This window comes from Oncorhynchus masou, unplaced genomic scaffold (assembly GCF_036934945.1).
Source record: "Oncorhynchus masou masou isolate Uvic2021 unplaced genomic scaffold, UVic_Omas_1.1 unplaced_scaffold_7569, whole genome shotgun sequence".
Classification (NCBI taxonomy): Eukaryota; Metazoa; Chordata; class Actinopteri; order Salmoniformes; family Salmonidae; genus Oncorhynchus; species Oncorhynchus masou.
This window is the reverse complement of record NW_027014034.1, coordinates 1-14,541: the sequence shown is the minus strand read 5'-3', so window position 1 is coordinate 14,541 and position 14,541 is coordinate 1. Positions and strand designations below refer to the sequence as shown.

General features: G+C 47.6%; 1 protein-coding gene across 1 annotated transcript; it reads left to right on the top strand.

Moving 5' to 3' along the window:
• The first annotated feature begins 4,648 nt into the window (after positions 1–4,648).
• LOC135537367 (uncharacterized) lies at positions 4,649–13,157 on the top strand. The gene is made up of 3 exons (XM_064963554.1): positions 4,649–4,872; positions 12,161–12,357; positions 12,820–13,157. The coding sequence occupies exons 1-3, from the start codon at positions 4,649–4,651 to the stop codon at positions 13,155–13,157; spliced, it is 759 nt and encodes a 252-aa protein (XP_064819626.1).
• Positions 13,158–14,541: the final 1,384 nt, after the last annotated feature.

The following is a 14,541-nucleotide window of genomic DNA, read 5'->3' as shown; positions in this document are numbered from 1 at the left end:
TGTTCATTCATATACAGTAGGTATGGACCTGCCTATTCATTCCTATACAGTAGGTATGGACCTACCTATTCATTCATATACAGTAGGTATGGACCTGCCTGTTCATTCATATACAGTAGGTAGGGACCTGCCTATTCATTCATATACAGTAGGTATGGACCTGCCTGTTCATTCATATACAGTAGGTAGGGACCTGCCTATTCATTCATATACAGTAGGTATGGACCTGCCTATTCATTCATATACAGTAGGTATGGACCTGCCTGTTCATTCATATACAGTAGGTAGGGACCTGCCTGTTCATTCATATACAGTAGGTAGGGACCTGCCTGTTCATTCATATACAGTAGGTAGGGACCTGCCTATTCATTCATATACAGTAGGTATGGACCTGCCTATTCATTCCTATACAGTAGGTATGGACCTGCCTGTTCATTCATATACAGTAGGTATGGACCTGTCTGTTCATTCATATACAGTAGGTATGGACCTGTCTGTTCATTCATATACAGTAGGTGGACCTACCTGTTCATTCATATACAGTAGGTATGGACCTACCTGTTCATTCATATACAGTAGGTATGGACCGACCTATTCATTCATATACAGTAGGTAGGGACCTACCTATTCATTCATATACAGTAGGTAGGGACCTACCCATTAATTCATATACAGTAGGTATGGACCTGCCTATTCATTCATATACAGTAGGTAGGGACCTACCCATTAATTCATATACAGTAGGTAGGGACCTACCCATTAATTCATATACAGTAGGTAGGGACCTGCCTATTCATTCATATACAGTAGGTATGGACCTGCCTATTCATTCATATACAGTAGGTAGGGACCTGCCTGTTCATTCATATACAGTAGGTATGGACCTGCCTGTTCATTCATATACAGTAGGTATGGACCTGCCTATTCATTCATATACAGTAGGTATGGACCTGTCTGTTCATTCATATACAGTAGGTATGGACCTGCCTATTCATTCATATACAGTAGGTATGGACCTGCCTATTCATTCATATACAGTAGGTATGGACCTGTCTGTTCATTCCTATACAGTAGGTATGGACCTGTCTGTTCATTCATATACAGTAGGTATGGACCTGCCTATTCATTCATATACAGTAGGTATGGACCTGCCTGTTCATTCATATACAGTAGGTATGGACCTGCCTATTCATTCATATACAGTAGGTATGGACCTGCCTATTCATTCCTATACAGTAGGTATCTCTATTTTAAGCATCCACGTGACAGGCCTCAACGGCTAATTGCGCATCACATTTGCAACATTGGTCATGCATGCACAGTGGGAGGAGCTAAATTAGTGGTCATAATTCTACCTCGCCTACATTGTTGAAAAATAATCCCCCAGGCCGTCAAATTGGGTCGGCAGGTACAGCAGACGCCACAACCTAGCTCAAGACCAAACATTTAAAAGTAGGCTATAAAAAAAAGTTGTTGAAAATCATTCCAATCTTGATTAAAATACAACGTCTGCTTAGCGTATTGACCCGGCTGGCTTTAGGACCATGCGGAGCGTCGCTCGGAGAGAAACTGCCAGTCTGCGTGTCGTTCTCTCACTAAGAGAGCAGAGACAAGGGCCAGACAGGTTGCTTTGCCGGTCAGTCGTTTTGGCAGTGCGCCGATTGCTTTATTTGACGTGGGCATTTGAACTCGTCCTTGTAGGCCTCGCTGACAGCTGGTTTATACACCGGCTCCGTTTCACATTGATGTCAGTAGGAAACGTGTCCCAATGCTGCTAGCGGAAGATGTACTTTCGGGAAGCTTAATTTAATTTGTCAAAATTAGCAATAATTATTGGTGCCTATACAAAAATAGATTCACCAGTGAGCATGATTTGACCACAGAGGATCATTAGCTTTTAAAAAAATGAGCTTTGGATTGTTTTAAGCTGCCATTTGGGGCAGTACACGACGATTGTTTCGCGCAGCGGTCAGTGAAAAGCGGTTAAAAATAGTCCTAGGGCTGCCCAGAATATTTCAAAAATACAAATTGTAGGGAAAAAAAACATAATTTAGAAAGAAAAATGACTACTGCTGAAAAGAGATCACAAATAAAAGACTGTCTCCATTCATCAACTCCTAATTGAGCGAACAGTAGCCCATCGTATTGGTACCGGTAGGAGTGCACACATACCCACGGTCTGTCATCGGATCAATACCGCTGGAACAGCGGATTTTGGACAATAATTCCTACCTCCAGACTACATGGACGTCATATTTCACCACTTGAATCTCTCCTTCTCGTGGACTCGATTAAATGGCAGAAAAACAGTTGTTTTTTTACAGATGTTTCCCATGCAGAGAAAGGAGAAGAAATCTCTGATAAAGCCTACTCTCTGTCACTACTGGCTCAGGCATGCATTGTTCAGAACTCTCCGTTTTGCTAATATTTAGCCCGAGAAGTTATGACTATGCAATCTACTCATCACATTAGGAGTAGTAGCCTATTTTACATTAGTCTTCAAATGGGATGATAGATGCACGCAAATAACCTCTTATAAAAAGGGTGACATTTGATGGTGAACAAATAGTTTGAAAGTCAGGCGTCACCTATGGATGAGGTCATCAGAGGTCGTCCTTGTTGTGACTTGATATAGCATCTATTTCGTTGCACTGTGTGTAGTTTACACATGTAAATTAGTACATTTATGATGAGTTTGAGTTGTGGTTGACATTGTATGTGCCGTTCCGCAGACCAGTAGCCCTAGGAGTAGTTTAGGGTAGCTACAGTAGTTTAGGAGTAGCTACAGTAGCCAGGTAGCCTAGGATTAGCCTATAGTAGCCTAGGAGGTAGCTACAGTAGCCTAGGAGTAGTCACAGTAGCCTAGGAGTAGTCACAGTAGCCTAGGAGTAGTCACAGTAGTTCAGGAGTAGCTACATTAGTTTGGAAAGCATAAGCGACAGTAGTTTAATTCATTACAGTAGCTATTTAGCTAGCTAATGGGAGCTTGATTTACTTTTATTTTAGAAACAGTCAACGTTTTAAAGAGGTGGAAAAGGCACGTACCTGGCTGGTGCCCAAGTGGTCCCCAACATCCCTGATCAATCCGTCCCTGCCTCTCTCATCTCACATTACACACAATGACTTGGCATTATCATGACATCACAGCGGTGAATAGGTCTATAGGTCTGTACCTTGCAAATCACCTTGTCATCTATTTATCACTATGGACATCGGCATCTGTACACTGATCTAAAACGTTGTGCCGTGTCATTTGGCTATTTATGTCCGAACATTTTTGTTGGAAAATAATTCCATAGGAGCTACATTATGTTAAAAATTGCTGAACATTACGCACACAATGTTTACAATGTTAGTTTACTGGTTGGTTTACAATGTTAGTTGGTTGGTTCACAATGTTTAATGTTAGTTTACTGGTTAGTTTACTATGTTAGTTGGTTAGTTCACAATGTTTAATGTTAGTTTACTGGTTAGTTTACAATGTTAGTTGGTTTAGTTCACAATGTTTAATGTTAGTTTACTGGTTAGTTTACTATGTTAGTTGGTTAGTTCACAATGTTTAAAGTTAGTTTACTGGTTAGTTTACAATGTTAGTTGGTTAGTTCACAATGTTTAATGTTAGTTTTACTGGTTAGTTTACAATGTTAGTTGGTTAGTTCACAATGTTTAATGTTAGTTTACTGGTTAGTTTACAATGTTAGTTGGTTAGTTCACAATGTTTAATGTTAGTTTACTGGTTAGTTTACAATGTTAGTTGGTTAGTTCACAATGTTTAATGTTAGTTTACTGGTTCCCCCCTCCAGTGATGTCACAGAGCAATTGATAGAAATCCAACTGTTTTTCAGAACGCCTCTGAAAAATACACATAAAAAATGTAGATTATATTACTATTGGTTGTGAATATGCTACTGGGTGGTTGGTGAGTTGTTTTGTAACAGTTGTTTGTCCTGTTAAAGGGTGTATATTAAACATTTTAAGTCCTCTTTAATGCTTCTGCTCTATAACATGATAACAACAAGTCCACTGTGTCCCACTCTATAGGGAATAGCCTTCCATTTGGGGGCACATTCTCACCCCCACACATCTGGAATGGATGGTTCTCCCTGCTGTCGCTGTGTTTCAGAGGGGGGAGGGATGGAGGCGTGGAGGGGGGAGGGAGGGGGGAGGGAGAGAGAGAGAGAGAGAGAGAGAGAGAGAGGGAGGGAGGGAGGGAGGGGGAGGGAGGGAGGGAGGGAGGGAGGGGAGGGAAGGAGGGATGGGATGGAGGGATGGAGGGAAGGAGGGATGGGAGGGAGGGAGGGAGGGAGGGAGGGAGGAGGGAGGGAGGGAGGGGAGGGAGGGAGGGAGGGAGGGAGGGAGGGGAGGGAGGGAGGGAGGGAGGGAGGGGGAGGGAGGGAAGGAAGGAAGGAAGGAAGGAAGGGAGGAAGGGGGAGGAAGGGAGGGAGGGAGGACAGGGGGAAGGAAGGAGGAAATTAGGGAAGGAGGGAGGAGATGGATGGGGCTGAATTAAGACAGGAGTTTTCTACAATCTCTTTCTAGTCTTCAGGATAAACATATATTGTTCTAGGAGTTGGTTTATGAGCTAGAGAAGTACAAGGGCTTGAGTGAATTAGCTGCTTCCCTTAAAACCATAGGACTGCTGAGACAAATGTATCACCAACCCTACACGCCTCCCCCCGACTGCACGCCTCCCCGTCTGCACGCCTCCCCGACTGCACGCCTCCCGACTGCACGCCTCCCCCTGCCTCACGCCTCCCCCGTCTACACGCCTCCCCGTCTACCGCCTCCCCCGTCTACACGCCTCCCCGTCTACACGCCTCCCCCGTCTACACGCCTCCCCATCGAAGAGCCAAAGCCTAGATTTAGATGTACGTGAGAAACAACGACTGTTGCACAGAATTTCTATTGAGACCAATGCAGTCCTTTGTAGCTCAGTTGGTACAGCATGGTGCTGGTAACCCCAGGGTAGTGGGATTGATCAGTTGGTACAGCGTGGTGCTGGTAACTCCAGGGTAGTGGGATTGATCAGTTGGTACAGCATGGTGCTGGTAACTCCAGGGTAGTGGGATTGATCAATTGGTACAGCATGGTAACCCCAGGGTAGTGGGATTGATCAGTTGGTACAACATGGTGCTGGTAACTCCAGGGTAGTGGGATTGATCAGTTGGTACAGCGTGGTGCTGGTAATGCCAGGGTAGTGGGATTGATCAGTTGGTACAGCATGGTAACCCCAGGGTAGTGGGATTGATCAGTTGGTACAGCATGGTGCTGGTAACTCCAGGGTAGTGGGATTGATTAGTTGGTACAACATGGTGCTGGTAACTCCAGGGTAGTGGGATTGATCAGTTGGTACAGCATGGTAACCCCAGGGTAGTGGGATTGATCAGTTGGTACAGCATGGTGCTGGTAACTCCAGGGTAGTGGGATTGATCAGTTGGTACAGCATGGTGCTGGTAACTCCAGGTAGTGGGATTGATCAGTTGGTACAGCATGGTAACCCCAGGGTAGTGGGATTGATCAGTTGGTACAGCATGGTGCTGGTAACTCCAGGGTAGTGGGATTGATCAGTTGGTACATGGTGCTGGTAACTCCAGGGTAGTGGGATTGATCAGTTGGTACAGCATGGTGCTGGTAACTCCAGGGTAGTGGGATTGATCAGTTGGTACAGCGTGGTGCTGGTAATGCCAGGGTAGTGGGATTGATCAGTTGGTACAGCATGGTGCTGGTAACTCCAGGGTAGTGGGATTGATCAGTTGGTACAGCATGGTGCTGGTAACTCCAGGGTACTGGGATTGATCCGTTGGTACAGCATGGTAACTCCAGGGTAGTGGGATTGATCAGTTGGTACAGCATGGTGCTGGTAACTCCAGGGTACTGGGATTGATCAGTTGGTACAGCATGGTAACTCCAGGGTAGTGGGATTGATCAGTTGGTACAGCATGGTGCTGGTAACTCCAGGGTACTGGGATTGATCAGTTGGTACAGCGTGGTGCTGGTAACTCCAGGGTAGTGGGATTGATCAGTTGGTACAGCATGGTGCTGGTAACCCCAGGGTAGTGGGATTGATCAGTTGGTACAGCATGGTGCTGGTAACTCCAGGGTAGTGGGATTGATCAGTTGGTACAGCATGGTGCGGGTAACTCCAGGGTAGTGGGATTGACCAGTTGGTACAGCATGGTGCTGGTAACTCCAGGGTAGTGGGATTGATCAGTTGGTACAGCATGGTGCGGGTAACTCCAGGGTAGTGGGATTGATCAGTTGGTACAGCATGGTGCTGGTAACTCCAGGGTAGTGGGATTGATCAGTTGGTACAGCATGGTGCTGGTAACTCCAGGGTAGTGGGATTGATCAGTTGGTACAGCATGGTGCTGGTAACTCCAGGGTAGTGGGATTGATCAGTTGGTACAGCATGGTGCTGGTAACTCCAGGGTAGTGGGATTGATCAGTTGGTACAGCATGGTGCTGGTAACTCCAGGGTAGTGGGATTGATCAGTTGGTACAGCATGGTGCTGGTAACTCCAGGGTAGTGGGATTGATCAGTTGGTACAGCATGGTGCTGATAACTCCAGGGTAGTGGGATTGATCAGTTGGTACAGCATGGTGCTGGTAACTCCAGGGTAGTGGGATTGATCAGTTGGTACAGCATGGTGCTGGTAACTCCAGGGTAGTGGGATTGATCAGTTGGTACAGCATGGTGCTGGTAACTCCAGGGTAGTGGGATTGATCAGTTGGTACAGCATGGTGCTGGTAACTCCAGGGTAGTGGGATTGATTCATGGGACCACCTATACGTAAAATGTATCCGAGATCAGCACTCTTATCGAGATGCTTAATAAAATTCAGGCACCAAGGCACTTTGCCGTTCAATTTCCTGTGAATTGACATGCTGGGGGTGAGGTTTCAAATCGCTGCCTCGCTGTCCTACGATAACATCACCACTTGAACCCCTCTCGTAACTCTGAACAGAAACCCGCATGAAAATGGCACCCTATTCCCTGTTTAGTGCACTCCTTTTGAGCAGGGTCCATTGGGTAGGGACGGTAGGGAATAGGCTGCCGTTTGGGACGAAGCCTTGTGTTGCTCTATTCCAGCCTCTCTTCTGTTCTGAGTCACCTGTATCTGATCCACCACGCCAACCCCCCTGCCTCCTATCTATTCACACAGAAAACCATACAGACACCGATGCATTGTGGGTCGCTGGTATGGAGGTTTGAGAGGTTCCTCTCAGGACTGATTATCTGAATGACGTGAATGAGGCCTTTTGTAGGTGGGCCTTAAAAAAACACACAACCACTCTTTCTATTGACCAGGGTCCATGTCTCTCACACACACACACACACAGAGGGGAGTTATTTAAATGCTAAACACTCTCCCTTTTCCAATCAGTCTCTGATCTCAAGTGCTGCTGCTGGGTAGAAATGGCCAGGCACTTGAAAAGTATGATTGGCTGAAAGGACCATATCGGAGAAGACACACTGCATTTACCAGTCTGAACCCCCGCCATGTTTCTAGGTGATCACCATTTACCAGTCTGAACCCCCGCCATGTTTCTAGGTGATCACCATTTACCAGTCTGAACCCCCGCCATGTTTCTAGGTGATCACCATTTACCAGTCTGAACCCCGCCATGTTTCTAGGTGATCACCATTTACCAGTCTGAACCCCGCCATGTTTCTAGGTGGTCTCATTTACCAGTCTAAACCCCGCCATGTTTCTAGGTGATCACCATTTACCAGTCTGAACCCCGCCATGTTTCTAGGTGATCACCATTTACCAGTCTGAACCCCCGCCATGTTTCTAGGTGATCACCATTTACCAGTCTGAACCCCCGCCATGTTTCTAGGTGATCACCATTTTACCAGTCTGAACCCCGCCATGTTTCTAGGTGGTCACCATTTACCAGTCTAAACCCCCGCCATGTTTCTAGGTGATCACCATTTACCAGTCTGAACCCCCGCCATGTTTCTAGGTGATCACCATTTACCAGTCTGAACCCCCGCCATGTTTCTAGGTGGTCACCATTTACCAGTCTGAACCCCCGCCATGTTTCTAGGTGGGTCACCATTTACCAGTCTGAACCCCGCCATGTTTCTAGGTGATCACCATTTACCAGTCTGAACCCCCGCCATGTTTCTAGGTGATCACCATTTTACCAGTCTGAACCCCCACGCCATGTTTCTAGGTGATCACCATTTACCAGTCTGAACCCCGGCATGTTTCTAGGTGGCCACCATTTACCAGTCTGAACCCCGTCATGTTTCTAGGTGATCACCATTTACCAGTCTGAACCCCCGCCATGTTTCTAGGTGGTCACCATTTACCAGTCTGAACCCCCGCCATGTTTCTAGGTGATCACCATTTACCAGTCTAAACCCCCGCCATGTTTCTAGGTGATCACCATTTACCAGTCTGAACCCCCGCCATGTTTCTAGGTGGTCACCATTTACCAGTCTGAACCCCCGCCATGTTTCTAGGTGGTCACCATTTACCAGTCTGAACCCCCGCCATGTTTCTAGGTGATCATCATTTACCAGTCTGAACCCCCGCCATGTTTCTAGGTGGTCACCATTTACCAGTCTGAACCCCCGCCATGTTTCTAGGTGATCATAATTTACCAGTCTGAACCCCGCCATGTTTCTGGAAATGGTCACCATTTACCAGTCTAAACCCCCGCCATGTTTCTAGGTGATCACCATTTACCAGTCTGAACCCCCCGCCATGTTTCTAGGTGGTCACCATTTACCAGTCTAAACCTCCGCCATGTTTCTGGGTGATCACCATTTACCAGTCTGAACCCCCGCCATGTTTCTAGGTGATCACCATTTACCAGTCTGAACCCCCGCCATGTTTCTAGGTGATCACCATTTACCAGTCTGAACCCCGCCATGTTTCTAGGTGGTCACCCATTTACCAGTCTGAACCCCGCCATGTTTCTAGGTGGTCACCATTTACCAGTCTAAACCTCCGCCATGTTTCTAGGTGATCACCATTTACCAGTCTGAACCCCCGCCATGTTTCTAGGTGATCACCATTTACCAGTCTGAACCCCGGCATGTTTCTAGGTGGTCACCATTTACCAGTCTGAACCCCCGCCATGTTTCTTGGTGGTCACCATTTACCAGTCTGAACCCCCGCCATGTTTCTAGGTGGTCACCATTTACCAGTCTGAACCCCCGCCATGTTTCTAGGTGATCATCATTTACCAGTCTGAACCCCCGCCATGTTTCTAGGTGATCATCATTTACCAGTCTAAACCCCGGCATGTTTCTAGGTGGTCACCATTTTACCAGTCTGAACCCCCGCCATGTTTCTAGGTGGTCACCATTTACCAGTCTGAACCCCGCCATGTTTCTAGGTGGTCACCATTTACCAGTCTGAACCCCCGCCATGTTTCTAGGTGGTCACCATTTACCAGTCTGAACCCCCGTCATGTTTCTAGGTGATCACCATTTACCAGTCTAAACCCCCGCCATGTTTCTAGGTGATCACCATTTACCAGTCTAAACCCCGTCATGTTTCTAGGTGATCACCATTTACCATCTAAACCCCGACATGTTTCTAAGTGATCACCATTTACCAGTCTAAACCCCCGCCATGTTTCTAGGTGATCACCATTTACCAGTCTAAACCCCCGTCATGTTTCTAGGTGGTCACCATTTACCAGTCTAAACCCCCGCCATGTTTCTAGGTGATCACCATTTACCAGTCTAAACCCCCGCCATGTTTTTAGGTGATCACCATTTACCAGTCTGAACCCACGCCATGTTTCTAGGTGATCACCATTTACCAGTCTAAACCCCCGCCATGTTTTTAGGTGGTCACCATTTACCAGTCTAAACCATCATGTTTCTAGGTGATCACCATTTACCAGTCTAAACCCCCGCCATGTTTCTAGGTGATCACCATTTGCCAGTCTAAACCCCGGCATGTTTCTAGGTGATCACCATTTACCAGTCTGAACCCCCGCCATGTTTCTAGGTGGTCACCATTTACCAGTCTGAACCCCCGCCATGTTTCTAGGTGGTCACCATTTACCAGTCTGAACCCCCGCCATGTTTCTAGGTGGTCACCATTTACCAGTCTGAACCCCCGCCATGTTTCTAGGTGATCACCATTTACCAGCCTGAACCCCCGCCATGTTTCTAGGTGATCACCATTTACCAGTCTAAACCCCCGCCATGTTTCTAGGTGATCACCATTTACCAGTCTAAACCCCCGCCATGTTTCTAGGTGATCATCATTTACCAGTCTAAACCATCATCATGTTTTTAGGTGATCACCAGTTACCAGTCTAAACCATCATCATGTTTTTAGGTGATCACCATTTACCAGTCTAAACCCCCGCCATGTTTCTAGGTGATCACCATTTACCAGTCTAAACCCCCGCCATGTTTCTAGGTGATCATCATTTACCAGTCTAAACCATCATCATGTTTCTAGGTGATCACCAGTTACCAGTCTAAACCACCACCAGGATTAGCAACCAGCAGCAGTGACTAGCGTGTAACTTAAGACCCCAGAGGTAAGAAATCTCCCAATTCAGAAGATGTTTGTTAATAATGGAGAACTGTGTTGTGATAATAGTTGAAGAGTAGAGAACTGTGATGTAATAGTTGAAGAGCAGAGAACTGTGTTGTGATGTAATAGTTGAAGAGCAGAGAACTGTGTTGTGATGTAATAGCTGAAGAGCAGAGAACTGTATTGTGATGTAATAGTTGAAGAGCAGAGACCTGTGTTGTGATGTAATAGTTGAAGAGCAGAGACCTGTGTTGTGATGTAATAGTTGAAGAGCAGAGACCTGTGTTGTGATGTAATAGTTGAAGAGCAGAGAACTGTATTGTGATGTAATAGTTGAAGAGCAGAGAACTGTATTGTGATGTAATAGTTGAAGAGCAGAGACCTGTGTTGTGATGTAATAGTTGAAGAGCAGAGAACTGTGTTGTGATGTAATAGTTGAAGAGCAGAGAACTGTATTGTGATGTAATAGTTGAAGAGCAGAGGCTGGTAGAAGGAGCCCTTTGTTGAAAGATATGTTTGGATCAAGATGAAGGCCGTGGACCGCCACCTGTTCCTCACTTCTATCGGAGTGACCTTGATCCTTCTAGCTCCCTCTCTGCTCAGTGTGAAATAAAGGCTCATTAAATGATACTGTAAAAGGTCAAGGTTTGATCAATGTGTCATGCCCGGTGTGTTAAAATAGATCACCACACACACACACCTCTGATAAGGCTGACAGTTACATAACTCAATGCAGGATCTCTTCAATCTTCAACTACAGTGTTCCACATCCTGCCTCAATTAGAGAAACATCCTTCTCAGAGTCCGGCACAAGTACTCCAATTGTTTGGGTTACATTCACCCTGGCAACATTAATTCACCCCGGCAACATTAACCCTGGCAACAGCCTGTACAATACAACACAGAATGCCAACCAACTACCACCAACACTGTTCTAGTCCTCCATGCAGACATGACTTTAAACACCCTGGACCCTCCGAGACTCTACACACCCTGACCCTCCGACCTCTACACACCTGGACCCTCAACCCTCTCTACACACCCTGGACCCTCCAAGACTCTACACACCCTGGACCCTCCAAGACTCTACACACCCTGGACCCTCAGACACCCTACACACCCTGGACCCTCCAAGACTCTACACACCCTGACCCTCTGACACCCTACACACCTGGACCCTCCGAGACTCTACACACCTGGACCCTCCGAGACTCTACACACCTGGACCTCCGAGACTCTACACACCCTGGACCCTCCGGGGCTCTACACACCCTGACCCTCCGAGACTCTACACACCCTGACCCACCGACACCCTACACACCCTGGACCCTCCGACACCCTACACACCCTGGACCCTCCGAGACCCTACACACCCTGGACCCTCCGAGACTCTACACACCCTGGACCCTCCGAGATTCTACACACCCTGGACCCTCCGACACCCTACACACCCTGGACCCTCCGAGACTCTACACACCTGGACCCTCCGAGACTCTACACACCCTGGACCCTCCGAGACTCTACACACCTGACCCTCCGAGACTCTACACACCCTGACCCTCCGAGACTCTACACACCCTGGACCGTCCGAGACTCTACACACCCTGGACCCTCCGAGACTCTACACACCCTGGACCCTCCAGACACCCTGACCCTCCGAGACTCTACACCTGGACCCTCCGAGACTCTACACACCCTGGACCTCAGACACCTGACCCTCCGAGACTCTACACCCTGGACCCTCCAGAGGACTCTACACCTGGACCCTCCGAGACTCTACACACCCTGACCCTCCGAGACTCTACACACCTGACCCTCGAGACTCTACACACCCTGGACCGTCCGAGAGACTCTACACACCCTGGACCCTCCGAGACTCTACACACCCTGGACCCTCCAGACACCCTGACCCTCCGAGACTCTACACCCTGGACCCTCCGAGACTCTACACACCCTGGACCCTCCAGACACCCTGACCCTCCGAGACTCTACACACCCTGGACCCTCCGAGACTCTACACACCCTGGACCCTCCGAGACTCTACACACCCTGGACCCTCCGAGACTCTACACACCTGGACCCTCCGAGACTCTACACCCTGGACCCTCCCAGACACCCTGACCCTCCGAGACTCTACACACCCTGGACCCTCCGAGACTCTACACACCCTGGACCCTCCGAGACTCTACACACCCTGACCCTCCGAGACTCTTCACACCCTGGACCCTCCGAGACTCTACACACCCTGGACCCTCCAGACACCCTGACCCTCCGAGACTCTACACACCCTGGACCCTCCGAGACTCTACACACCCTGGACCCTCGAGACTCTACACACCCTGGACCCTCGAGACTCTACACCCTGACCCTCCGAGACTCTACACACCCTGGACCCTCCGAGACTCTACACCCCTGGACCCTCCGAGACTCTACACACCCTGGACCCTCCGCCCTCTACACCCTGGACCCTGCGAGACTCTACACACCCTGGACCCTCCGAGACTCTACACACCCTGGACCCTGCGAGACTCTACACCCTGGACCCTCCGAGACTCTACACCCTGGACCCTCGAGACTCTACACACCCTGGACCCTCCGAGACTCTACACCCTGGACCCTCCGAGACTCTACACACCCTGACCCTCCGAGACTCTACACACCCTGGACCCTCCGAGACTCTACACACCCTGGACCCTCCGAGACTCTACACACCCTGGACCCTCCGAGACTCTACACACCCTGGACCCTCCGAGACTCTACACACCCTGGACCCTCCGAGACTCTACACACCTGGACCCTCCGAGACTCTACACCCTGGACCCTCCGAGACTCTACACACCCTGGACCCTCCGAGACTCTACACACCCTGGACCCTCCGAGACTCTACACACCCTGGACCCTCCGAGACTCTACAGGACACCTCTGTATTCTGCAATAAATTCCTCAGCTTAAACAATAACAGTAACGCTGTAATGCCCGGGAGATGACAGTAACCTTGTGACACACAGCTGGTAGGGACACACACATTATTGAGAAAGAGCCATAGAAGAGACAGGAATGTAATTATTGGTGTTAAATGTGTTAGACGATTGAGGTAAAACCTTTAAACAGAGCAAAGTTCATGTCACTTTACCTAAAGGGGTTATAAAGGCCTTAAGGGGTTAAACAGGCCTTATTAAGGGGTTATAAAGGCCTTATTAAGGGGTTATAAAGGCCTTATTAAGGGGTTATAAAGGCCTTATTAAGGGGTTATAAAGGCCTTATTAAGGGGTTATAAAGGCCTTATTAAGGGGTTAAACAGGCCTTATTAAGGGGTTAAACAGGCCTTATTAAGGGGTTAAACAGGCCTTATTAAGGGGTTAAACAGGCCTTATTAAGGGTTAAACAGGCCTTATTAAGGGGTTATAAAGGCCTTATTAAGGGGTTATAAAAGGCCTTATTAAGGGGTTATAAAGGCCTTATTAAGGGGTTATAAAGGCCTTATTAAGGGGTTATAAAAGGCCTTACTAAGGGGTTATAAAAGGAAGCCTTATTAAAGGGTTATAAAGGCCTTATGCAAGGGGGTTATAAAGGCCTTACTAAGGGTTATAAAGGCCTTATTAAGGGGTTATAAAGGCGCTTATTAAGGGTTATAAAGGCCTTAAAGAGGGTTATAAAGGCCTTATTAAGGGGTTATAAGGCCTTATTAAGGGGTTATTGAGCCGTCATATAAGTTATAGATCTTACAGTGCCTTCATAAAAGTATTCACACCCCCTTGATTTTTGTCATACTTTTGTTGTGTTACTGCCTGAAATGAAAATGGATTTAATTTAGAGATTTTGTGTCACTGAGAGTACACACACACACACACACACACACACACAATACCCCATAACGTCAAAGTGGAATTATGTTTATGCACATTTTACAAATGAATAAATAATAAAAAAGCTAACAAAAAGAGAGAGAGAGAGAGAGAGGCGTGAATAGCAGAGCTCATCAGACATGTCTCACATAACTGACTGAGAACAATGATGAACAACA

Bases quoted from the DNA above. Each gene is read 5' to 3' on its own strand.
- LOC135537367 (XM_064963554.1), top strand. From the start codon at position 4,649: ATGTATCACCAACCCTACACGCCTCCCCCCGACTGCACGCCTCCCCGT. The intron at 4,873-12,160 runs GTGAGAAACAAC...TGGACCCTCCAG, and splicing joins AAGCCTAGATTTAGATGTAC to ACACCCTGACCCTCCGAGAC. The intron at 12,358-12,819 runs GTCCGAGAGACT...GGACCCTCCGAG, and splicing joins GACTCTACACACCCTGGACC to ACTCTACACACCCTGGACCC.